Source organism: Centroberyx gerrardi, chromosome 3, assembly GCF_048128805.1.
Source record: "Centroberyx gerrardi isolate f3 chromosome 3, fCenGer3.hap1.cur.20231027, whole genome shotgun sequence".
NCBI classification, from domain to species: Eukaryota; Metazoa; Chordata; class Actinopteri; order Beryciformes; family Berycidae; genus Centroberyx; species Centroberyx gerrardi.
Window position 1 is genome coordinate 24,227,016 of NC_135999.1, and position 25,381 is coordinate 24,252,396.

Sequence of the window (25,381 nt, forward strand, 5' to 3'; positions counted from 1 at the left end):
ACAGCATTTCCCCCTCGGTATCTGGACCCAACACACTGCAGCCCACCGCTGGAGAGGAGGATATACTGAGAAAGTCTGGGCATTTTCTGTCCCGAGGGCATCAGGGGGGATTATTTTCACTCAAATGAACTAAAAGGTAGGCAAAACTCAATACAGTTCTTTACTGAGGAAAGAAGCCTTTTCTAACCTTTTCTAAAAATGTAATACGTATAAGGCACATTAGGTACATTTATTACTTAGGAATCAAATAGGTTTGATTTCAGATTGCTGCGGGTTCACCTGCACATTTTCTGAAGTTCAAACACTGATCCCCTTCTTAATAATAGTAATAAAAGTAATAATACTATTATTAGTGACAATTATTGCTCTGTCCCAAATTCAGTGAAAGCAGTACATCCTGCATTTGTAAGCTGTTGAAGGTTCAAAAGCTTAATTGTTGGTCTGTAAAGAGTGTAAGTGTCGAACTTGGAGGTTTTGTTTATACAAAATGACAACTGCCAGTCTACAGACTGAGTGTTACTCCTCCCATCGCCTCTGAGGGCAAAACAACTGGATTACAGTAATTATGACATTAGAGCTGCACAACATTGTTAAGTTAAGAAAACCTGTCACTGTATTTATGTCTCACTAACCTTATATCAGCATTCTCACTTTTGGAGACTCATTAATGCAGAATCAAACAGGGATGTTGGTCAGATGTACTGTCTGGTCACTGTGGATCTGATGTTTGCACTCCAAACTACTGGTTGCCCATAATATTGGTGATCTAGGATTGAAGCTTATTCAACTGTTTCACTTACTGTCATTTTGTTCAGATGAGAGTGTCAGCCAAAGTGTCTAAATGTAAATATAAAAATGAGGTCTATGCCTAGTGTTCCCATTGAATGTTTTTCTATTCACATCTGTTCGATGCAAAGACTCTTTTATATAAATATATATAAAAATCTATAGAATTAACTAATATTTTCAAAAAATTGACAAAATATCTCCAGATTCCATTTCCATGCCTCTAGTTTAGCCCATGTGTGACAGTGTGTAAACAAATGCAGGATGTTGGAGAGTCATTTTGAAGCAGGTGCCGTTTTAAAAGAACATTTTAGAAGACAGAAATTGAATAGTGGGTGGTGAGTAGTGCTGTCTCAGTCTCTTGTGGTTCAGCGGTATTCATTTCCATGTTCACTCAGAAACATTCCCACAAGGACGACATTTCAGTACGGAAAGAGAGTAACACTCGCAGTAGCTGAAAGAAAACAACAATTTGCACCTGGAGATGGAGTAGTGGGAACAACAACCACCTCTGAAATTGTGTGTACTTCAGCGGGCCTGTGATTGAATATCCAGCAGAATCCTCTCTCCTGTGTCTCCCTGTTCTGTGTCATTTTCAGCCTTACTACTGTCTTAATAAAGAAAAAGAAATGGCAGTTGATGTGGTCGGTTCACCTTCCTTAAAAAAGAAAAACAAACTAATAAGGTGTGAAAGGTTGGGAGAAATCAGTTAATTTCCAAAAAGCTATATATCCATTTTGAAAAACCATTACCTAGAATCATTCGTTATTTCTAAAATGAGGATCCACTCAGTTAGTTACAGACATTCAGAAAGTACCATCTTTTTTGTTTTATTACTGCTATTGATCATTTTGTAAGGGGTTCACTTTTTCAAATGGTTGAAATCATTGTCGAACAAAATCCTTCATTTAAAAATAGTTCCTCAAAACAGTAGATTCAAGATTCTATAAACCCATCGCCTTAATCTCTGAGCATAAAACTGCTTGTTGAAGTGATTTATTTCAGGTTATATGTCTTCCTCAGAGAGAGCATGAGCACGCCACTGCCTTCCGGTAGCAGTTGTGTTGAACGCCATCTGTTCGACTGGCGGGTACAGATTTTGTGTGTCTTTTCCTGTAGCCATGACTGAAACCCTGGACGTTTTTCAGAGTTTCTGTAGCGATACGCCTCACAGGACTACTTTGCAAAGAGAAGTTTCATTCATCAAGTGTACAAAGAGCTGTGCCTTTGCTATGCAGCTTCAGGTGAACCTTTTAAATCAATAAGACGTTGGACCAGAGAGCCCTTCCCCTCAGGTGGCGTGGTTACAAAGGAAAGAAATATTGCCACACAGTGTGAAAGAATATGGCGTGTTCAAAGGGGCCGTGTGTGCAAATACCGCCTCGAGGGGTAATAAGATTCCAGCTCAATGTGATGGAATTCTACTTTTTCACAGGGTTTTAATCTCTCATATTCCTCACAGTATAGTCGGCTATCCTCATGAATCCTTTGCAGGAGGAACATGGAGTTAAAAACAGTGCTCGCTCTGTCTTGTAACAGCTAGCATGGGATGGACAATCTAACTCCAACCAAGACTGTCAGCTCTGGTGGAGGAGCAGGGGGGGCCGGCAAAGGTAAGGGATCTGGGTCTGTAACTGTGGCTGTTCTGAAATGCAAAACAGGCAATAATGTATTCATGCATGCAGTGAGCTATGAGTTTTCATGAATGTATTTTCTCACCTGGATACTGGAGAGGCACTGGTGGCTGTAACAAGCTGTGAAAATGTCATGCTGTCAATGGCTAGAGTATATGAAGTTAGCTGGATGACAGTATGTAATGACAACAGAACACAACATGGTGGAAACAGTATAATAACAACAGAATGCATGAAATGACAATTATGGGAGATTAGAACTTGAAATTAGACTTTGATGTAGAAAATGAAAGGACAAGAGTATGGTAGTGAGTGTGAGGGTGTGTGTGGGTGTGTGTGTGTGTGAAAAAGTGACATCAAAATTAACTACATTTTCCTCAGCCTGTACTTGTTTTTATCTAATCCTCCAACTTTCTTTTAGTTCTTTTATAAATTCATTTCTCTTTGCAGTGGTGACAGAAACAGTGACAACAACAACTAGACTGACATCACTCCCGCCAAGTGAGTTATTCCGCCATCATCATCCATTTTCTCTGCAGTCTACTTTCACACATAGAGATACTGTAAATAAGCATCTAAATGTCTGTACAATAATGATTTAAATAATCTTGAAGGATTGCAGGCAACTTCTCCATATAGATGCTGTATTGGAGTTGGTAGAGAATTGCAGGGACATGCTGTTGCTATATTTTGCCACTAGAGGGAGCTGGTGGCTCAGTAAGCAGCCAAATGACAGCTTCCCTCAACTGTTTTGGTGGGGAAGAAATTCATTACCCTAGGCAGCACCGGCAGCAGTGACAGAAACTCTGTTATTGTAAAGCGAGTGCCATAAATCAGTCTCATTGGAGAGTGGAGGGTAGAGAGATTAAGCGTGTTCAGGCACAGTGCCAGGCAAGCACAGACTTATTTGAGGAATGTTATTTGATCACAAAAAAAAAACACTTGATAGACGAATATTTACTTTGCTAGTGCTGTCTTGCAGCTGAAACTCAAAAAGCATGAAAGGCATCCTTAGCCCTTAGTTGACAAGATCAGCTTTTCAGAGATGAAAAGCACAAGGATGAAAAGGATTTTTAAGAAAGTTTTCATTGATGAGATTGGAATGATGGTATTTTTTAGATTATGCATATCACTGTAATTAATCATAATAATGTCATAAAGTGCTGACTGTTCCTCTCCTCTCCTCTCCTTTCCTTTCCTCTCATTTCCTCTCTTCTCCTTTCCTTTTTGTTCCTTTCCTTTCCTTTCCTTTCCTTTGCTTGCCTATTGTTTCCTTTCCTTCCTTTCCTTTCCTTTCCTCTCTTTCCTCTCCTCTCCTCTCCTCTCCTCTCTCTCCAGCAGGTGGGTTCTATGGCGGAGCTGAAGGAGGGTCAGGTGGCAGAGCTGCATCAGGAGGATCTGGGAGCACAAGCAGCTCCGTTCTGATCACCTCCAGCGGTGGATCTGGACCCAGTAAGGGCACAGGAGGCGTCACCGTCACCACTGTAGGGCCTTCCTCGATTTCAGCCTCAGGTGGAGGAAGCTTGGCGGCGTCAGGAGGCTCGGAGGCAGGGTTTGGGGCTAGTTCCTCCTCCATGTTGGCAAGTGGTGGAGGAGGGGGAGGAGGAGGAGGGGGAGGAGGAGGTGGAGGAGGTGGAGGAGGAGGAGGAGGAGGGGGAGGAGGAGGTGGAGGAGGAGGAGGAGGTGGTTTAGGAGCTGTGACCGTTTCCACAGTAACCAAGTCCAGCTACAGTTCAGGAGGATCAGGGGCAGTAAAGAGGGGATCGTCCTCCACATCCGCATACTCACCTGTTCCAATGGAGAGGAAGAGCATGACCACCATGACAGCAGCTCGCTCAGGGGTCTTTGACGGTCAGTCAGGGTTCAGAGGTCAATCCCTTTGTGCCTTTTTACCAAACTTTCTTGTTTTATTTTCCACCCTTTTGGTTCTTTTGAAAGATTGAGAATCTAAGAATGCATTTTCGTGTTGAAGTCGTAGTTTTTGTGTGGATTTGGACAAGAGATAAGAAAGTGAGGACTAACACTTTCCCTTGTCACCATGTTTCAGGAAGTTCAAGTGGGAACTCTTCTCCAGAATACATTAGGAAGGAGTATGGTAACTATTAATTGAATCTGATATTATACACTGGAATGTATACATTCTGTATTGTCAATAAATAAATCATGACTTCATTTGATTGTTTTTCTTTTAGCCACTGCAAGTGCACATGCAAGTTCTGCCACCAGAGGGAGAACTGAGAGCAGAGGTACACAGGGACAGATCTGATAATAACAAAACACTTAAGGGCATAGTCCATGAACTATAAATATCAAAACAATTTTGACCCTTACTTCTTAGATTGTAATCATTGGTTATAGTAGGCATGATAGTTAATGAGTTTTCTCCTCTGTCTCAGAGAGTGAGATCCGAACCAGACTTCAAAGTGCTTCTCCATCAGCAAGTTGTGAGTAGGACTCCACATGGCCATGCATATATCCAACAAAGCAAATTCTCACAGACTTCACCTTTAACTTTCTTTGCTTTAATATCCTTTAACCCCTTGCACCCTGACTCTCCCCTTAAATTTCACTTAAGTAGCTTCAAAATTAGAATGCTTTTTTCCATACTATACGACACATACATATTCTGTATCTGCTTGTTCCAACACTTGAAGCTATAGCACGCTTATATTGAGTGAAATATTCAAACCCAAGATGCCATTTTTTAAGGCTGCACCATTACAGCGAATGAAAAAAAAAAAAACGAGTTGTCTTATGCGTCATGTTTCCCTGTAATTCAGCTTGACATATTTGATATCTTTGGAAACCTTGGGCTCTTGACTAGAATTTAAAATAAAGCTGTGTGGGTTTGAACAAAGCTTGTCCACTTAACATATGTTTATAATGATGGTCCCAGGATGGAAGAGGATAATTTTATTTACAATGCACTAGTTTATCTTTTTGTGTTTTTATCCACTGTTGGTCTGTTATAAAATGCAAGTGTGAATGTAATAGAAACAAATTGACATGAATGGGAGACAGGAAGGTCCACCGCGGTGCATCAGCTGACAGTGTGATATCTGATGTATAGGGACGGAGCTGGGTGATGTGAAGCGTCTGCTGAGAGGCAGCCGCTCCAGCAGCATCAGCCCCCCTCGCTCCCCCACCAGCACCCTGCCCATCCCCAAGAAAGCCAGCGTGGAGACCAGGACCCTGTCTGACAGCTCCCCCACAGGTAGCAGCACCCAGCAGCCTTTCACCCTGCCTGCTGACTCTCATTCATCTTTAGGGGGAACACTAAGAATTCATATATGTTATTCCTATGGTCCAGGAGGTTTATGACCAGAGGGTTACTGGCAGTGGTGGAAAAGGTACTCAAATCCTTTACTTTAGTAAAAGTAGCAATACCATCATGGAAGAATACTGCAGTAAAAATAAAAGTCCTGCATTCAAAATTTTACTTAAGTGAAAGTATAGAAGTATTAGCAGTAAAATATACTTAAGGATCAAAAGTAAAAGTACTCATTCTGAAGAACGGTCCCTTTCATAGTGTTAAATTATTGATGCATTAGCCTGTAAGAAGTATTTTAATGCTGTAGGTGGTTCAGGTGGCACTAGGTCTAACTACTCCATATAATTAAACAATGCAATATACAGTATTTTATGAGCTTGTTGTATATTTTTCATGTAAAACCTTATTCTGCAAAGTAACTAGTAACTACAGCCAGAGGAGTAAAAAGTACAATATTTCCCTCTGCAATATAGTGCAGTAAAAGTATGAAGTCTCACAAAATGGAAATATTCAAGTAAAGTGCCAGTACCTCATACTTGAGTAAATGTACTTACTTACTTTCCACCTCTGCTTACTGGTTTGAATAGCCAGACCAACTGAGAAAATCTGGGTGTGAAAAGTGATGAGTAGTGCTCCTTCCCCTCAACACCTACTGTTACGATGCCCTTGAGCAAGGCAGTCAACCCTCATTTGCTCTAGTGGAGCTGCTCAGTGGCCAAAAAGGCACTGCTGAAAAGAGCAGCTTTAGATTTTATACCCGATGTCTTTGCAAGATTGAGTCTTAGTTCTCTGCTTTCTGTTTCTTTGAGAGAGAGTTGTTCATGTTCACAAATGTTGATTGGACTGTCCTAGACCATGGAAGTGACATTGAAATTGGTTGTTTTCCTTTACATTGACCAGAACATGCAGGTCTTATGTATTCAGGTACATTCTGGGACTAGAATGTACCTGAATACATTAGACCTGCATTACATTCAGATGACACATGGTACAAGTTGTGCATTTTGCCTGTCCCGGGGTTTTAATTTTCCACGTTTGTGTCTATCATTTCTATGTCATCCCTTTTAGGCCAGTATGACAGTATTTGGTCTGGAGGAATGGGCAGTAGCTATGGTTACAATGCCAACCCCAACAACCTGTCCACTACCTCCACCCTTTACCATTCAGGTCAGTCATATGACAACATACTGCACAGTTAATCAATAAAATCATCAATAAAACTACTTTTGCAGCCACAGGGAATGAGACAGTGGTATACAGCTCTCTGACCATCTTCTGCTGTTGCAGTCAGCTTGGCAAAGGGGTTGTGTCTTTTTTCTCCAAAAGTTGACCTTTTTGTTGTGATCACAGGATTAATTATCTAAGACCAAAACAATACCTTGTATAGTTAAAGGCATAGGAACCAGTTTCTCACCTGGTTTTCCGAAACTTGCAATATGAAACAATAGATAAAAACAGGAGCGATAGGATTTAAACCATCATATGCCTATTATTGCTTTTCATATAAATGCATAGTCAAATTCAGTAGTTCTTGTTTACAGTCACAGCTTCAGTCTGACCTTTAGTTGTATGGGGTGGTTCAAATGATCCAGTCATCATATTATTGGTGTGTTGCACCCTTGAGCATAGCACTTAACCCTAAATAATATAGGCGTTGTGCTTGACCCATTGTACTTTTGTTTTGATATGTATTGTTTTGTACCTGTTGTGAGTTGGGATTGATAGCAGAGATTAACCCAGATTTATGATGTGATTCAGTTTTTCTGATGTTTTTTGCCAACTGTGAGCGATGGACAAATATCCGATTCTATTCTATTCTATTCTATTCTATTCTATTCTATTCTATTCTACTGCAGGTACAGGACTTCAGAACAACCTGACATTTAGCTCTCCCTCTGTAAACAGCGGGCAATCTGCCAGCAGCTCTGGTGAGCCTCTTCCCATTATGTCTCGCCCAGTGTGATTTCAGATCCTGACAATGGATAACTATGGCCATCCTTCTTCTCTCTCCCAGTTCCAGTGTATGGCGTTCAGAATAACCTGGCCAGCACCCCTACCACTGTCCTCTCTCCCAGTGGAGTCAATGCACAAACAGGTGTGGAGTTAAGGCACACACAGAGCAACTATAGGACTCCAAAACTGTTCAAGTATTTTGCTCACTGTTGTTGCCGTAATCACATGATAATATGTTGCTGTCAGGAAACATTTGAATACGAATTTGATTATGTGTCTCACTTTGCCTACTGCTGGGAGCATTTTCCATCAGCATCTATTCAGCAAAATACCTAGCGCATCACCAACACGCTACACACAAGCCTATGTTATGCCTATCGGTGTAAGCAATGAAAATGGGAGAATGAATACTTTTGGTTTTTGTATCGAAATGCATTTTTCTTAGTAGTGTAGGTCGTTCTGAACTAGAAAATCACAATCTCTCAAAAAAATCTGATGTATCACCAACCTAACAGTTTTCACAGAAACCAACTCTCATAATGGGAGGTGGAAATGTTGAGCATGGAGAAATCATGTTGTTCTAAGATGCTTTATATCTGTCTTTTTGCAGTTTATGGTGTACAGAAAAATGTCTACGGCACTGGAGTAACCACGACCACAGGTGAGGCATGAGAAAAATACCTTGTACGGACACATTTGATTCTAGGTGTGGATAAACACACCTGGATTTGGTTCAATAACCTTATCTTTTGTGAAATAGAGTTTACCCTTTATTTTAAGATCATATAAACCTTTATAATATAAAATCATCATATGGTATAGTAAATAGAATTTCCTGGTGTGAAGTCACATTACAGTATAGCCATTCAAGAAAATAAAGCATAAATCATATTCTGCAAATACTATTGTCTTTTTTTGTATGTCTTCGTCTCTAACTGGAGATTATAGTTTACCCAGCTTTTGCTTTACTTTACTGTTTACTTTCACAGTGACGCCCAGCAGTGCCACTAGTGATGAAGCCTTCACCAAAGAGTACAGGTTCATGATGCTAGAGAAGGAGAACGCTCCAGTCAAGAAGGAGACAGAGAGGCTGGTCATGACCAAAGACACCGGCAAGCAGTTCATCTCTGCTGCACCCGCTACTGCTGGTACTACTACTACAAGTACTACTAGTATTACTACTGCTACTTCTTCTTCAACTACTACTATTACTACTACTGCTGCTGCTACTAGTACTATTACAGCTACTACTACGACTAATGCTCCTGCTGCTGCTGCTACTACTACTACTACTACTACTACTATTTCTAACACTACTACTACTATTCCTTCTACTACTACTACTTCTACTACTTCTAACACTACTATTCTTACTACTACAACTAATGCTACTAGTTTCTAACACTACTCCTACTATTCCTTCTACTACTGCTGCTACTACTATTGTTGCTACTACTGGTACTACTAATACTACCACTACTACTACTACTGCTACTGTTGCTACTACTGATACTACTACTACTACTACTACTACTACTACTACTACTATTTCTACTACTAATACAACTACTTCTACTTCTACTAGTGTTGCTACTACTGGTACTACTACTACTATTGCTACTACTATTACAACAACAACAATGATAACAACAACAACACCAACAACTTTGATATGATCAGTTTCAAAAAGGGAATGTGGAACTTTTGGTTAGAATACATTCAATGCAATATCTCAGAACAACATTCCAGTTAACCATTTTCTGCAGGTGATAAGTGATAACTTATTTGTTCTGTCCTCTAGCTTCCTTCTCCGGAGACTCACTGAAGAGAGAGAAACAGAAGATGTCAGCCAGCACAGTGGAGGAAGGAACAGACGCTAAATGTAGATATATACAGAACAAATCTTTTGGATTTTGAGATCATCATGTCATCTCATGTTTAACATGTAAACATAAATAAACAGCTGTTTTCTTTTTCAAAGCTGCAACCGTCAAAGTTGCCACAAAAGACAAAGCCACCTATGCAGGTATGTTGCCTCAAAGACAGCTCATTTTCACTTTTCATTATAACATAATTATGGACCATGGATCCCTGCTGGCCTAGAATCAAATCCTGCCAGAACCCTCTCAATTGGGGACGGATTCACAAAAGTGTTTAAGGAAGTAACCTAAGGTTAGGGAGTTCTTATGAAAGCTTTTAAGTGCAATTTTAAGATTATTTTTGGGGCTTTTTTTGCCTATAGATAGTCACAGTAGAGCGAGAGAGAGAGAGAGACAGTCAGGAAAGATTGGGGTGAGAGAATGGGATGGTAGGCTATGTTACAATGTTAAGACAAGTGGAAGGTTATCTTAAATCTAGTAAATACCTATAAGAACTATTTTGACGAATATGAACTTTTCTTAACTTCTTTCTTCTTGCATTTAAGAAGTACATAGCATTGAGAAGATGCTTTTTTCCTAAGAACATTTTGTGAATCCGGCCCCTGTTCTGTATCCAGCCCAGTCGTCCTATTATCAAAAGAAAGAAACACAATAGTAATGGGAGTGGATTAAAAAACCCGAACCTGTCTTTCACCTCCTTCGTCTCTCAGAGATCGGTAAAGACGAGTGTGGCTTTGGCCTCTGCTCCTGCTGCAGCTGGTGGAAGTGGCTGCTGGGCCTCCTGCTGGGCCTGCTGCTGCTCCTGGGCCTCCTGTTCGGACTGATCGCCCTGGGTAAGACAGCAGGAAGCCCTGTGTCTTCCCTATCAATATTTTAATTACCCTTATGAAGATTAATGAAGGTTTTCTGAGCGCGTTCACTGGGTAAGACAGTAGGACGTTGTGTTAATCAGCAGGTTCAAATGTTGTTTACCTAAATGTATCCTGTTCAGTTCTGTTCACATCTATGAATCTCTCTTTAACAAATGAGACCTGGCCAATATAGTCTCACCTCAATATTACAGTTAGCCAGTAAAGAGATTATCATACACTATCTCTTACATTTATTACTAGAGACGCACCGATATATTGGCAGACTATCAGTAGCAATATCAGTATTGGTCCAATATTATGTTTTACTGTTGATAATTGGCTGATTGTGGAATTGACATTTTTGTGACCTTTTTTTCATGGAGTGTGTTACTTGTTACAACTGTCCAATTAGCAACAGATTAAATGGCGTTTTTTTGAAAGACCACTTAATTATCTTAAGATAGGCATGTCTGAAAAGCTTAACCCGTTTTCATTCTTACAAAAATGCATATTGGTATCAGCCGAAATAGGTGAGAAAATATCGGATATCAGTATCGGCCTCAACAAACCATATCGGTGCATCCCTATTTTACAAAATGATTGATTCATACAGTAATCTGTTCATTTTTGACTCTCCCTCTCCATCAGTATCTCTGCCTCTCACCTTTTTTTTTTTTTATCAATGTCTTTTTTCCCGTTTTGGTCCTCAAACCATCTATTTCCTACTCTTCTTTCCTCTCCCTCTCTCACCCTCTGACCCTGATCTTCCCTCTCGCCTCCCAGCTGAAGAAGTCAGACGTCTGAAGAGTCGTGTCGAGGCTCTGGAAGCTGCCAGTGGCGGCGCGTCAGCCAGCTCCAGCCGTTACTCCGCCTCCTCCGCCATCAACATTATTGACCCGCTAGAGTCGGCATACATCGACAAAAGCTCCGCTGGCTCCACCCTGAGCCGCTCTGATAATGGGATCAGCGTGGGGGCTTCTGGGCCGGGGGCAGGAGCTGGTGGTGCAGCAGGACAGGACGGCTCCGCCCTGCAGAGAGCGGTTCAGCAGCTGGTCCGGGCCGAGCTCCGGTCTGATGCCATGAGAGGTGCTGAGTTATAACACACTGATCAGTTTTATTCAGTTCAAATCAGTTGATCAATCCACCCATCAGTCAATCAAACAATAAGTCTATCAAACAGCTACAGTAACAACTTAATGCCAACCTGAGTGTGATTCATCCCAAAATTTTTCTTATGTTTTTAGAAACACTTGCATACTCAATGAAAGGGGCAAGAGGAGAGCCAGGACCCAAAGGTATGGAAGCATAAAACATGAGATAAGTTGGAAATTTACGGTTGAAAACAAACAACATTTCTGTTTTTATATTTTGTTAATATCAATCATCAGACTAGCTGTTTCATTACAGGTGATTCAGGATCACCAGGACCTAAAGGTGAGGAATCGGTGTAGTTCCAGTTATGTCTCCTTGCTAATGCATCGTGATAAGTTGAAAAATCAGACTTCACTTGCAAAAGAGTCTCATACTGGAATCCAGCATTAATTCTCTTTGCATTTGCAGGTGATAACGGCTTCCCAGGCCTACCAGGTAAGACTGAGGAGTGATAGGTCCTTTCTGCGTTGTATTCTAAATTCACAAATTATGACACATAAGAAAAGAGTCGACCAACTCACTGCCTCTCCTTTCTCCATTTTTTTACTTTGTCTCTGTAGGTCCTCCTGGGCAGATGGGTCACCCAGGATTAGAAGGACCAAGGGGACCGAAAGGAAGTGCAGGTAATGTTTAGTTTAGTTTAGTTTAGTTTAGTTTAGTTTAGTTTTGTTTAGTTTAGTTTAGTTTAGTTTAGTTTAGTTTTGTTTAGTTTAGTTTAGTTTAGTTTTCTGATAGTGGAAAATAGAAAAAACATGAAACATGACTACATTGTCAGGAATGACACAATAAAGTCACACATGTATTTCCATTGTAGTTCTTTATGTAAATAGAACATTTGCTTACATTGATACATTTTAGGTTCAGCCTATACATTCATTTCAACATAACACTTGCTGTATTACATCACTGTTACTTGAGTCAAGACCCCGGAAAAGAGGAAACATGTTTTTTTTGTTGTTGTTGTTGTTGTTTTTCTCACTGAATCTCTCCGCCTTTCTGAACAGGTGAAGCAGGTGCTGAGGGCCCACCAGGCCAGAGGGGCCGGGAGGGACCAATGGGCCCCCGGGGAGAGGCTGGACCGCCTGGGTTTGGAGAGAAAGGAGACAAAGGTGGAAAATCTAGCTGTTTACATGTTCACATCACATTTCACATCATAGATAAATAGCCTTTGAAAATGTAACTTGGTGTTTCCAGGAAGTCCTGGTGCTGCTGGTATTGCCGGACCTAAGGGGCCTAAAGGTAAGGTCAAAGGTCATACATTTAGGACGGATCGGATCAAAATTAAAGTCATGGGAATATGTTTAGGAATAATGCTGATCATCAATATGACAGTATGTTTTCCTTGTTGGGTTTAGGTGCGATGGGAGAGCAGGGAGCCTTGGGGATCCCCGGTAAACACTCTATTACGCATGAATGTCATATTTTGTCTGTTATGTGGTACATGTGGTACTTATTTCCAGTGTGTTGATCTATCTGTTTGTAATTTGTGTGCAGGCGCTCCTGGTCTACAGGGTTTCCAAGGTGAAGCAGGGGCTCCTGGACCAAAAGGTACGGGGACTTTGCCTTTGAATTTGACAGCTTAGAACTACATGTAGAATATAGAGTATCTTCTAAAATTAGCATTTGAACTATTTGAATCAACTCAATTCAGCTGAACTTTAATGCTTTATAGGAATGCCTATCAGAGACTATCAAAGTGGTTAGAACATATGACACTGTGTAATGACAATATCAAAACAATACAGAGAAATTATTAGGCCACTAATTTTTTCATAACAAGCAGTAATTGAGCTTTCACAACTCTGTCAGTGTCACTCTACTTTCTGTTGTTCTTCATCCAGGTGACCGAGGAGCACCAGGACCACAAGGAGTCAAAGGAGACCAGGGAGAGGAGGGACCACGCGGAGCAGCAGGTATGTGCTAGGATAGTTTTATCATTCATGCACAGCATAACACAACCAACACCAGGAGGCTCTATTGAAATGACACAGGATCAAAACACAATTTGTTCAAAAGCATTGTTTGTTGTCATTTCATACTGTGCTGTGAGAGAAGTGGGACAACATGCTAGCAGTGTATGCCACTCATAGATTCTCATCTAAATCATGTATTTTTAAAGCGGCAAACCAAATACAGATATCTATTCTGTGTTTATGTTAGCCTGTCATGCTGTTAGTCATGCTAAATTTACATGATGCCTCCACTGTCAACAGAATGCAAAATGGTTAGAATGAATACATTTGTAATGCTAAGTGACACAAACAGAGACTGGTAGTATTCACTAGTGAGTTAGCTGTTCCCTGCAGGTACCTGGCTGGCATGAGTGTCTCACATAAATATTATTTTAGGGGGGTATTTTTATATGGGAACCAGGCTAATGACTGGCACCTTTCTGCACTGGGTAGGTATCAAAGAAACTGTGAGATAACTAGGTGTAACTTCAAGGCCTAACCTAAAAAGGTTGTTAAAACAATTAAATGGAGCCTTTCAGTCTGTACTTTATTCTATTAAAATGTGTAGTCTTGTTTTATTAAAAGCAATAACTTTGCTCTACTGTAAGTGACACTAAAAATGTCTAAAACAGTCTTATATTTAACTTACAAACACCATGTAAGGTTCTTACAGAGAAGTAAACAGTGGGTTTTAAATTTGGTCATTGTTCTCCTCTTTGTCAAAGGTGAAGCAGGACAAACTGGACCCCAAGGCCCAGCTGGACCGAAGGGACCTAAAGGACCTGTGGGTGAGGAGATAGCTTCAAATAAGTAGTATAAGAAGATAAATTACTCCACAGATAGGATATCAGGATTGGAGAAGAGTATCAGGAAGAAGATAGGCTCACATCATCTGTAATAAACTGAGTTTGTTCTCTAGGTGCTGCTGGGGCTGATGATGAAAAGAACATGCTTACATTTTCTGCAGCTCTTCCAATTATTTTACAAGAACATGGTCACATTTTTTAACTGAGAACTAGTATGAAGTAAAGACCGTTAATAAATGAGAGGTTGCAGGATTGATCCCCGCAGCAGCAACAACCTGCGCTACTGAAGTGCTGTAGAGAAAGACAGGTTTGAATTCACATGGCCAAAAAAATTCAAAGGCAGGCAGTTCAGATCTCAGCTTCCCATACTTTGTCCATCAAACAGTCGCCTTAAGTCTCACTTGATGACATTAAATATGTCTTTTCTAGATTCTACCTTTAGAGAAAGTTGTACAGTCCACAATAGTAGGAATAAAAGGTGTGAATTCTAGAGGATGGATTTCCCATTAATAAAGGCAAGTCAGTGATATTAAAACATCAAATTAAATGTAAAGAGCCATAGAGAGACAGGCATATATAAAAATTGGGTAATTAGCTGCCACTGTTATGCAGAGCAACTTTCACTGAGAAGGAGCAGATAGGAGTTTGATGTCCTCCTCTAGACTCTACTTTGTTGTTTAGGTAAAGATCGCCTGATAAACCTGCATCTCTCTGTGTGTATTCCAGGTGACCAGGGTGCAATGGGTCTGCCAGGTCTGAGAGGACCTGCAGGATCTCCTGGAGAGCCAGGTCTCCCAGGTACCAGAACACTGTCACAAAGGATTTACATGATCAGACTTCAGCATTAATCCATGGATACATTATTTTTTAAAAGCTTTATTCCTACTGTATGTGTCTAAATCTCACCAGGACATCTCATTTTTCTCTAGGCATCACTGGGCTTCAAGGCCCCCCAGGTATGACCATTGCAGTAAAATACCATACATACAGAAATATTCATTATCATTTCTTTGTTCAACTTTGTACTTTTTAATATTTTATGTGACCCACTGCCACAGGTATTCCAGGAAATCCAGGGCAGGCTGGTGCTAAAGGTAATGTCTTATTCTCTTGAAATGCAGTTAGGTTAACATTTAGGTATTAAATATAGTTTTTATTAGGGTTTGACTGATAAGGGTTTTTGAATGTCAATATCGATACCTATATTTTTGGATTGAAGCTGCAGATTTAGTGGAAATATTTTGTTTGTAATTTGACCGTTTCCATGCAAAATATACCCCCAAAATCCCCCCAAATTACAAGGATTCAATGTTTCTCCCAGAATTTTCAGGGTGGAAAAGCCTCTAAAACAACATTTAGATCATGTGACACTAAAACACTCCATTAAAACTTTTGGGCGGGTTAGCAGCTCTTTAAGGGTGAGGCAAGTTTCATTGCAGGTTTTATAGGCTGCCACTCCTGAAGCTGGTTGAGCAAAATCATAACCTCACTTTCATATCAGCTTTGGGAAACATTGATTGGCTGATAACTGATTTATATTGACAGGCCAATATTGAACCTATATATCAGCAAACTGATAAGACTCGATTTTATGTTTCATCATATAATCTAACATGATGTCATCTTTCAGGTGAAGCAGGAGCACCTGGTAAAGTCATCAGTGCAGGTAAGAACGACTACACATGATTGTACATGGACATACTGTATATACTGTGCATTGGTTTCATGCATTCAGCCCAGGGAACACACTCTATTAAACTCTAACTGATGTTTGTCTCTCTTGTCTTGTGTCCAGTTGGTTCCAATGTTGTGGCCATCCCCGGACCCCCGGGACCTGCTGGACCTGCGGGTGCTGCCGGACCCCCCGGCCTGTCTGGTCCCATCGGCCCTGCCGGTGTCCCAGGACGACCTGGTACATCCATATTCTTTAATCACTGAGAAAGAAACTTGATTTGTGTTAAGCACCTGAGATGGGACAAAAATAAAATAATTTTATGGCTTGAATACAGAAACTTCACTAGGATGAACGCACACCCAGCGAGGTGCAGATATGAGGTTTTTGTAAAACTCCACTATGAAGAAAATTTAAGTGGCACACTCTTCTAAAGCACAAAACTAAAAGAAAAGAGAATTGGATTTTCTTCATAGTGGCTTGAATATAGAATCAGAATGACATCAACCGCCAAGTACGATAAATATAGTGTTTCTTGGTGGCAATAGATTGATTTGAGGATTGCTGTTGAATATTGAATAGATATATGTATTGTTTTTTCTTTGATTGTACATTGACATCATAATTTAGGCTCCAAGGGAGAACGAGGAGAGACAGGAGAAAAGGGAGAGAGGGGAGAGCCTGGCATCAGCGTGAAGAGTGTGGAAGCTGTCAGTGCCAGTCGAGCTGGGAGTGAGTAGCTCTCTGTTTCCTTCACATCGTGTCATGACATCACCACAACAAGCAACTGACACATCCTGTATGTTGTCAATCTAGGAGTTTAAGTTCATTCTACTATTTCAGTCGTTGTAGGATCACAGCATCCGCTAAAAGCCTAAAATGTAAATGGGAAAATGTCACAACAGTACAAGTCTCATAGAACATGTTCTCATTTTTATGTAGAATTCATCCTATTTGTTTTCTTTTTAATTGAATATTTATTTTATTTCTCTTTATTCCTAACAGGACTTTCCTCAGCGGTTGGTCTGCCTGGCCCACCAGGACCCCCGGGGCCTCCTGGAGCACCTGGCCCTCAGGGTCCACCTGGTATGTTGGTTGTCATTGTCACATAAAGCTTTTTAGAACTGGTTCAAGATGCCAGTGGCACTACAAAGCTACTGAGCACATCTCTGTCCAGTAGTTATAGGAGCTTTGGTCCATCTACTTAACTGTTATTCACATGCTGTTCTCACACTTGTTTAGGTGACACAAAAGAAGGTCCTCCGGGACGCAGAGGTCCTCCTGGAGAGCCAGGTAAACAAGTGTCTTTACATAGTTCTCCAATAGATAGATAGATAGATAGATAGATAACATACATCTGTAAAGCCACCATACAGAATGATATAAGCAGCTTCAAAGTAACAGCTGATCTCACTCACTTTAAATTAATGTCTGACTGAGTTTCTGGCCTCACAGGTGTCGGGTTACCTGGACCTCCAGGTGAGAAGGGAGAACCTGGCAGCTTTGTGCCCACGTCAGGTTGGTGACAGAAATCTCACTTCAAATACATCAGCAAACTGCATGTCTAAAGACAACTGCAAGCACATCACAATCAGTCTTCAGTGTCTTGAATGTGTTTGTGTGTGTAATGCATTTTTATTTTTCATCTTAGAAACGTTCTTTGCTGGACCACCAGGACCTGCAGGACGCCCAGGACCGAAGGGCTCACCAGGTAGGTTCAGCTAATTTGCTGTTTTTTTTACAGTCTGGTTTCTTTAACTGTGCATCCTGGTCCAAAATGGGTCACAAGCCTATGTCTGATGGGATCCTGCATAACAAGCCTGGGTTCGAGGACAAGAAAAGAAATGACTCTTTTGGATTCTAGTTTTAACAACTTTACTAGAATCTTATCATTCATTCTCCCTAGGTGAGCAAGGACCACGGGGATACCAAGGTGAGAAACTACATGGTAACTTTGCATACATCATGGTGTTCAACAACTGCATGCTTTTAAACCAACGATAATCAATGGCTTAATGTAAAGATGACTGTTTCAGGTGAACCAGGTCAGCCAGGTCTGCCAGGAAGTCCAGGGGATCCAGGAGTTGGTATGTTAGAAACTTGCTGATGTATTTCCTTAAATCTATACTGGATCTACTGTACTGGGCAAAAAAGTCTCATTGTTTGTCTGCCTGGTTTCCTTCAAACTTACCTACTGTGGTTTTAATTATTCATAAGAAATAATTTTATATCAGTCAAGGGAAAATGAATGGCAACATAACTAAGATGATACGATAGTTTCACTTTCCCTCTCTATCATCAGATGATGAATCAATGTTGTGGTTTTCACTTCAGGTTTCCCAGGTCAGTCTGGCCCTAGAGGACCCCCTGGAGCTCAGGGAGCAGAAGGCACCAGTGGGCCCCAGGGTGCCCCAGGCCCGGAGGGCCCAGAGGGGCCGCAGGGACCTAACGGTAGAGTACACTCTGTCAAATGTTTTCTGTGACCTCTTACAGCTGTTTTGTTCATCTGTTACTCATGCCAGGAGACTGAACCATAGTGAATGCTCCTACACTTGGGAATAGCCAATGTTCCTGTTTCTTCACCCTTACATTAATCTTCTTTATTAAGGTTCATATTCAAGAATACAATCTGCAGAAATTGTTTCTCAAACCGATCACGTGTTCCTTGTAGGTGATGCAGGAGTCCCTGGCTCTCCAGGAATCCCAGGAGTCTCCATTGGTAAAACCAGCTAATCTATATCTTAACTTAGATCATGCAGGTAATTAAAATGATTGTCATGTCCTTTGGAAACTTTGGTCAAATAGTATTTGTAGGAATTTGCCACAAAGTACAATATCAGAAAGTTTAGACAATCACAGGAAAATATTTGAAAGCAGGTTAAATCCTTCATAACCCATGTCTGTCTAATCAAAGAATGTGTGTTCTAACACCAGGTTCTTCATCCAGACCTGGACCTCCAGGCCCACCTGGCCTACCTGGAAGACCTGGCCCCCCTGGAAGAGACGGGTCTGGGTCTGGATCTGGATCTACTGATGTGGGCCAGTACATTTCAGAGTACCTCCAGAGTAAGTTAGGATCCTCTACAGTATTTATTCACTTCATGCAATACTAAGATGTGAGGAATCAAAGAGCTTAGTCAACTGAGCTGTCACTCAAATTGTGATTGAGACACCATTGTCTTGAAATGCAGGTGGCAGCATCAGGCAGTACTTGGTTGGGCCTCCCGGTCCTCCAGGACCCGCAGGGCCCCCTGGTGAGCAGTCGGTGAACGATGTGGCCAAGCAAGTCATCTCCTACATCCAGAGTAAGTCCAATTAAACAACAGTGTTATATGCAACATTCTAGATCAACAGCAATGTTTATCTCCTTACTATGATCTACAAGTGCATCTGAAAAACCAACTGTACTTATTTGACTTCTGTCAGTACCTAAAAGATGCACCTGTTGTCTCTCCAGGTAGAGGCTATGGTGCTGGGACCGCTGGCCCTCCAGGTCCATCTGGTCCTCCTGGCTCCATCTCTGTCAATGACATCATCAGCCTTTTGCAACGTAAGTCGGATTACACATAGTTAAAATCAAGTTAAACTCAAATCAATTTGCCATGCCCATACTGAAGAGTTTAATTAAAAAAATGAATCTGTTGAATTTGTAAGGCGCAACATGAGAGTGAAGCCTCCTCATCCCCACTTGGTGAAAGACTTGCACATTTGAATGGTGGCTAACGGTTTTCATTTGTTGATATATACCAACAAATCTTGTCATGGTAGTGAATGAATTGTGTTGGGAACATCACCTTGCTGGGTAGCAAGGTAGTTAGCAATTTAATTTACAATCATGTAAATTAAAAGGTCAGTTTGGTAGAATCCTGGGTTTGTTTTTCGATACTCAGCCCTCGTGGGTATAGTAAGGGTTAGGGTTAAGCATGACAAGGTTGTTAATTATTTGTGTCCAGGAGAAGAAGTGCGGAGATTTGTTGCTGGTCCTCCAGGCCCACCGGGGCCTCCTGGAGCATCAGGCCATGAAGGCTACAGATTTAACACACAGGGAGTGGCTGAACAGGTCCTCAGTCTCATGAACGGTGAGTGACACTGATGGCCGGCAGCTCACCTACCAATAAGGTTGTCTATTAGAGAGCAAGGTTGTGATTGGCTGTGGGCCCTGTCTGTCACCAGAGAGGGGGATGGTAGGCGTCTCTGGACCTCCTGGACCTCCTGGACCTCCAGGTCTTCCTGGAAACTTCAATGGTGACCTGTCATCAAGTAAGAGCACAGGGTTGTTGTCTCTGGTCACACAGTTAGGTCTTCTGTACAGTCAGGTGTTTGAGCGCACAGTGAACTTATTGTCATTTATGTTTATCTATCTTTGTCAAAGGCACAATCCTAAACTGAAAGCATGTTTTTTTGTCCACCTGTTAGTAGCTAAGTATCAAGGAGTTGTGGGTCCTCAGGGGCCTCCTGGTCCCCCTGGTACCCCTGGGCCTCAAGGACCACCTGGACCACCAGGACTAGGTAGCTACAGTGGCTCAGGATACAGACTTGAAGACATTCGAGACTACCTGCAAAGTGAGTATGACAGGAAACATCACAACTACATTTGCATCATCAATTCATGGGGACGGACACAAAGGAACAAAGTCTGTGACCTTTTTGTTTGAGAAACTGTTTGAGAAACTATATGTGTGTCCTTGTGTGAAGTATATGTATTTGATATATAGGTATTATATCTATTTACAGTATCTATCTATCTATCTATCTATCTATCCTAGATGTTGGTTTCAGAGGCCCTCCAGGCCCCCCCGGTCCCCCTGGACCTGAGGGCCCCCCTGGACTGACCCGGGGGCTGGTCTCCTACACTGAGCGCAACAACAGAGAGATGCTCAAAGCACAGCTACAAGAGTACATCAAGAGTGAGTTTAACACACACACCCACCCACCCACACACACACACACACACACACACACACACACACACACACACAGAGACACTGCTCCAGTTATTCCTGCACCAGTTAACAGATGACTCACTAAATGGCCTATTAAGCACTAGACAAACCTCATTAGCCTCTTGTCAAGGTGGGCGTAATGAGGCGGGCCAGTGCTCACTCTCTCTTTCAAAGTGCTCATATCCTGGGCAACAAGCTCCTTTCTACCTCCTGCAGTTTTTGAAGTTGAAGGAGCTTTGGGGCGTGTTTTAGGGGACGGGCAAGATTTAATCACGATGATCACATGCTTAGTTTTGCGGAAAAATATTCAAAACACATGGCGCTGTCTCTGCATTTTCTGCTGAGTTATGTTTTAGCTTGGGGAGGATAAAATGAGGTGTGTGCCATGACAACATTAGAGAAGGAGCGATGTCTTGCAATTATGTAAATACTGGATACAACCTGAGACTTTTGTTATAGGCTTAAAGGCCTTGACATGCAATAGGCTTAATTGTCTGTATCATTTCAGGAGCAATGATGAAGGTAAACACTTGAACATGAAATATCTTCATTATACTTCATGAAACTGTCTGCATAATAATCACATATGAACTGCACTTTTCAAGTCACTGCTCTTTCTTAAGCCGTGTCATTGTCTCCAGGTGACAGTTTGAGGGGGGCCATGTTTGGACTTCCTGGACCCCCAGGCCCTCCTGGACCCCCAGGACACAAGGGAGAGCAAGGCGAGCCTGGCATCAGCCACTCTTACGACTACAGAACCAGTCAGAGCAGGACATCGCTGGAAACTGGAGACTACTCCACTGTGGCTGTCAAAGTAACCGACTACATCAAATGTAGGTGATCTAGGTGTTATGAGCCAAATGTCACAAATCACAAAATACACAGATAGGAGTCACAGTTCTTACACTCAATGTGAATGCTATTCTATTCATATTTGCCCTACTCAACTTGACTCGACTTTTATTATTATATTATCATTATTATTATTTTATTATTTTATTTATTAATTACTTTGATGATTGTGAGGTCTGGCAATCAGAAAGAAAGACCTTAATTAATTAATTAATCTTTGCATTATTCTCTGATATCCAGCCCACGGTCTGCTGCGTGAGTTTGTGAGGGACTCTGACCGTGTTGTCCAGGGACCCCCAGGACCACCCGGTCCTCCAGGTCCCTCTGGGTACAGCCGATGGTTTGGTTCCCATGAAAACGCCGTTGATGTGGTGGAATACATCAAATGTAAGTGGATAAAGGCTTGTTTTCTGATAAACAATGGTATCAAAAATCACAACAAATTACATCTTGTTAGTTAGCCTACTTTAATGAGATTGATGAAATGAAGGATGTGATCTTGTTATATGTACCTGTTATATACTATTGCCTTATTTACTGCACCTGCTAGTATGTACTATGTGTTATGTACTGTATGTTGTTTTTGCTTGGTGTTACTCATATGCTGTCAGTAAGACGACTGACCCACAGGGAAATTCTACTCAACTTTATCTGCCCTACTGTACTCTACTGTCCTGTAATCTACTCTAATACTTGAAGTGCTTTTATAATTGAAGGACTGCCAATACGTTAGAAAGCCCCATGCTACCTGGCTGTATCTTTGACCACATTAACCATGATCATGTCATTTTCAGCCCATGGTCTGCTGCGTGACATTGTGAGGGAACACTATGATCGTGCCGTCCAAGGACCCCCAGGACCACCCGGTCCTCAAGGTCCCCCCGGATACAGCCGATGGGTTGGTTCCCCTAGAAATGCCACCGATTTGGTGGAATACATCAGATGTAAGTGATTTAGGTTTGTTACCTGATGAACAACGACGACAAATCACAAAACACACATTTTAGAGTCACAGCCTTAAAGGATAAGGCCGGTGTTTTTTAATGCATTGCTTACCGTCAACAAATCCTATGAAAATAACAAAATCAGCAATGATTTTGTTTTGCCAACAAGTCTCGTCCATGTAGCTGCTGCCCAATGAAGCCATGTCCCAGCAGCCATAGAACTCCATTGTATTAAAAAAACTATTAAAAACACGTCAAAGAGCCATGCCGTTGCTCTGGGCAACATATTTCATCATCGCGATGCACCGGGCCAGCCGACTTTTTCCTCAAACAACTTAATAACCCGGCTGTAAACACGTTTGCGATCTCAGGAAAGTAGTTATGTAGCACCAAAAATAGTCTGACTTTTCATGGTAACAGTTAGCGATTTTTAAAATTGAAACTATGTCTTTGTGAGCTGTATTTCAAGGTTTTTAGCTTATAATTAGAGCCAATGACTTCCGGTTGACGGCTAAAAACTGTACGTGGGAAGTCAGAAAGTAACGGGAGTAGAGCAAATGCATTGTTGATTTTGTTATTTTCATAGGATTTGTTGACGGTAAGCAATGCATTAAAAAACACCAGCCTTATCCTTTAATGCTCCTTTTCAAACTCTCATTGGTTTTGATGATTCAGGGAAGTTGTAGCCTAATAGATAGAGAGGCAAGCCGGTGACCAGAAGGTCCGCAGACATAAGACATCAACAGTCGTTAGCGTTAAGCTGCTCCTGCTCAAAGCACTTAACCCAGCTGCTCTAGTGGAGCCACTGAGCCACTCAACAGCGTCCAACATGGCTTACTGAGCCGCTCAGCCTCTCAGCTTACAGGTGTGAATGGGTGCAACTCTTCCTCCCCAGCTGCTACTCACCCAGGTCAATGCTGTCAATAACAATGTGTTCATATTCAACTTGCCTGGCTAAAGAAAGGCAGTCTGACAATTAATAAGAAAGCCCCATATTAGGTGGCTGTATGTCATCATGTTGTCCTCTGGTGGTTGAGTTCAAAGCTCAACCCAAGTTCAAAGGCTTGACTTCTCCTCATCCTCAGCCTCATCTGTCCAAAATTGAATTGAATTTGTTTTTGTCAGTGCTTTCACTTCCCCTTCCCATTTTTCTCTCATGTTCAGCCCACGGTCTGCTGCGTGACACTGTGAGGGAACAGTATGAGCATGTTGTCCAAGGACCCCCAGGAGCACCCGGTCCTCAAGGTCCCCCCGGATACAGCCGATGGGTTGGTTCCCCAAGAAATGCCACAGATTTGGTGGAATACATCAGATGTAAGTGGTTTAAGTTTGTCACCTGATGGACAATGATGTCACAAATCACAAAATACACAGTTTAGAGCCACAGTTCCTCATGCTTCCCTCACCAACTATGAATAAAGTGCCCTTGAGCAAAGCACTTAACCCCCAACTGTGGTCAGTCGTTCAAGTGGTTGTGCTGGGCGCCTCCCAGGTGTGAATGTGTGTAACTCTCCCTCTCCAAACCATTGCTGTAAATACAAATGTGTTCTTAATCAACTTAACTGGCTTAAGTATGGACAGTCTGACAATCGTTAAGAAAGATGTTGAATTAAACATGCAAAAGATTCAATTTCCATATAAAAACTATCTTCCTTGATTGATTGTAGTTACAAAATCGATTTTACAGTGTCGCTGTATATTGCAATGCACTTTATGTTATAGCTTAATTGAGTTTTTGATAATGTTCATTGCTTGTGAGAAATCATTTTGTTTTCATCAATGGGAAATCAAAAAAAGCCAACTTTCAGTCCAAAGATATGCAGGTCAGGTGGATTTGAGACTCTAAATTGCCCATAGGTGAATGTGAATGTGAGTGTGAGTGATTGCCTGTCTATCTGTGATGGAGTGGTGTCCAGGATGTTTCCCTGCCTTCTGCCCAATGCATGCTGGGATAGGCTTCTGAACAGGCTATACGTGGGTAAAGACAGTGAATGAATGAATGAAAGCAGCTAACAGAGGCTCTAGCTGTCACTTACCCTCATCTTTTTCTCTCATTTGCAGCCCATGGTCTGCTGCGTGACACTGGGAGGGACCAAGGACCCCCAGGACCACCCGGTCCTCCAGGTCCCCCTGGATACAGCAGATGGTTTGGTTCCCATGGGAACGCAACAGATTTGGTGGAATACATCAGATGTAAGTGATTTCAGTTTGTTAACCAGCAATGATGTCAGGTGCGGCCCTTGTTGTGACTGTCACAGATCATCACAAGCGTTTGTTGTGTCATCCTCGTCACAGTATGCCTGTAGTCCCTCGTTATTGCATGTTTATCGTTTAAATGTGTTTCTTTGATCTGCCATGACTTCCCTGTGCAAGTTGACATGTTTGGATGTACTATTTTTGTCTGTGTTTTCCCTGTTTGTACTGTCTTTTGTGTTGCTGGTGATAAAGTAATTTCCTTTTGGGATTAATAAAGTACTACTACTACTACTACTACAGATCACAAAATACAGTTTAGTCACAGCTCCACATAATTCCCTCACCACCTACAGGTAAGTTGCCCTTGAGCAAAACACTTAAAGGGGGGGTATCCTAGGATGTGGCAATTCATGGTGATTTTGGTTCTTGGAGGTGAAGTAATCATAGTAAAAAAATGGAATCATATTACTATGCTGTTTCCCTAGAGTC

The 25,381-nt window shown here is 41.6% G+C and overlaps 2 protein-coding genes across 3 annotated transcripts in view; both read left to right on the top strand.

The window, feature by feature from the left end:
- LOC144542770 (uncharacterized) lies at positions 1-4,175 on the top strand. The gene is made up of 5 exons (XM_078290010.1): positions 1-136; positions 2,326-2,399; positions 2,871-2,921; positions 3,762-4,043; positions 4,153-4,175. The coding sequence occupies exons 2-5, from the start codon at positions 2,336-2,338 to the stop codon at positions 4,173-4,175; spliced, it is 420 nt and encodes a 139-aa protein (XP_078146136.1). The 5' UTR covers positions 1-136; positions 2,326-2,335.
- The window catches only part of LOC139928519 (uncharacterized), a 23,863-nt gene continuing 2,623 nt past the window's right edge, over positions 4,142-25,381 (top strand). Inside the window, exons 1-50 of one of the 2 annotated variants that reach the window (XM_078290949.1) lie at positions 4,142-4,271; positions 4,468-4,515; positions 4,613-4,666; positions 4,817-4,864; positions 5,491-5,634; positions 6,760-6,858; positions 7,548-7,619; positions 7,706-7,786; positions 8,255-8,305; positions 8,634-8,792; positions 9,446-9,526; positions 9,626-9,670; positions 10,235-10,357; positions 11,159-11,461; positions 11,620-11,670; positions 11,783-11,809; positions 11,936-11,962; positions 12,088-12,150; positions 12,532-12,636; positions 12,722-12,766; positions 12,883-12,918; positions 13,022-13,075; positions 13,369-13,440; positions 14,205-14,267; positions 15,012-15,083; positions 15,215-15,241; positions 15,344-15,379; positions 15,916-15,951; positions 16,081-16,197; positions 16,588-16,689; positions 16,963-17,043; positions 17,200-17,250; positions 17,413-17,475; positions 17,609-17,668; positions 17,864-17,890; positions 17,994-18,044; positions 18,292-18,408; positions 18,629-18,676; positions 18,892-19,023; positions 19,149-19,262; positions 19,415-19,507; positions 19,911-20,036; positions 20,131-20,217; positions 20,374-20,520; positions 20,724-20,864; positions 21,542-21,733; positions 21,993-22,139; positions 22,547-22,696; positions 23,861-24,010; positions 24,758-24,889. In XM_078290949.1, the coding sequence (XP_078147075.1) occupies positions 4,217-4,271; positions 4,468-4,515; positions 4,613-4,666; positions 4,817-4,864; positions 5,491-5,634; positions 6,760-6,858; positions 7,548-7,619; positions 7,706-7,786; positions 8,255-8,305; positions 8,634-8,792; positions 9,446-9,526; positions 9,626-9,670; positions 10,235-10,357; positions 11,159-11,461; positions 11,620-11,670; positions 11,783-11,809; positions 11,936-11,962; positions 12,088-12,150; positions 12,532-12,636; positions 12,722-12,766; positions 12,883-12,918; positions 13,022-13,075; positions 13,369-13,440; positions 14,205-14,267; positions 15,012-15,083; positions 15,215-15,241; positions 15,344-15,379; positions 15,916-15,951; positions 16,081-16,197; positions 16,588-16,689; positions 16,963-17,043; positions 17,200-17,250; positions 17,413-17,475; positions 17,609-17,668; positions 17,864-17,890; positions 17,994-18,044; positions 18,292-18,408; positions 18,629-18,676; positions 18,892-19,023; positions 19,149-19,262; positions 19,415-19,507; positions 19,911-20,036; positions 20,131-20,217; positions 20,374-20,520; positions 20,724-20,864; positions 21,542-21,733; positions 21,993-22,139; positions 22,547-22,696; positions 23,861-24,010; positions 24,758-24,889 (4,405 nt within the window). In that variant the 5' untranslated portion in view covers positions 4,142-4,216. The remainder of the gene's footprint in view (positions 4,272-4,467; positions 4,516-4,612; positions 4,667-4,816; positions 4,865-5,490; positions 5,635-6,759; positions 6,859-7,547; positions 7,620-7,705; positions 7,787-8,254; positions 8,306-8,633; positions 8,793-9,445; positions 9,527-9,625; positions 9,671-10,234; positions 10,358-11,158; positions 11,462-11,619; positions 11,671-11,782; positions 11,810-11,935; positions 11,963-12,087; positions 12,151-12,531; positions 12,637-12,721; positions 12,767-12,882; positions 12,919-13,021; positions 13,076-13,368; positions 13,441-14,204; positions 14,268-15,011; positions 15,084-15,214; positions 15,242-15,343; positions 15,380-15,915; positions 15,952-16,080; positions 16,198-16,587; positions 16,690-16,962; positions 17,044-17,199; positions 17,251-17,412; positions 17,476-17,608; positions 17,669-17,863; positions 17,891-17,993; positions 18,045-18,291; positions 18,409-18,628; positions 18,677-18,891; positions 19,024-19,148; positions 19,263-19,414; positions 19,508-19,910; positions 20,037-20,130; positions 20,218-20,373; positions 20,521-20,723; positions 20,865-21,541; positions 21,734-21,992; positions 22,140-22,546; positions 22,697-23,860; positions 24,011-24,757; positions 24,890-25,381) is intronic. The other variant, XM_078290953.1, reaches the window with a different exon arrangement.

What these genes read in the sequence shown, in the direction of transcription:
- LOC144542770 (XM_078290010.1), top strand. Translation starts at nt 2,336, where the DNA reads ATGGACAATCTAACTCCAACCAAGACTGTCAGCTCTGGTGGAGGAGCA. An exon ending in ACTGACATCACTCCCGCCAA is followed by an intron (nt 2,922 to 3,761) that starts GTGAGTTATTCC and finishes TCTCTCCAGCAG; the next exon opens with GTGGGTTCTATGGCGGAGCT. An exon ending in AGGAGGAGGGGGAGGAGGAG is followed by an intron (nt 4,044 to 4,152) that starts GTGGAGGAGGTG and finishes GTCCAGCTACAG; the next exon opens with TTCAGGAGGATCAGGGGCAG.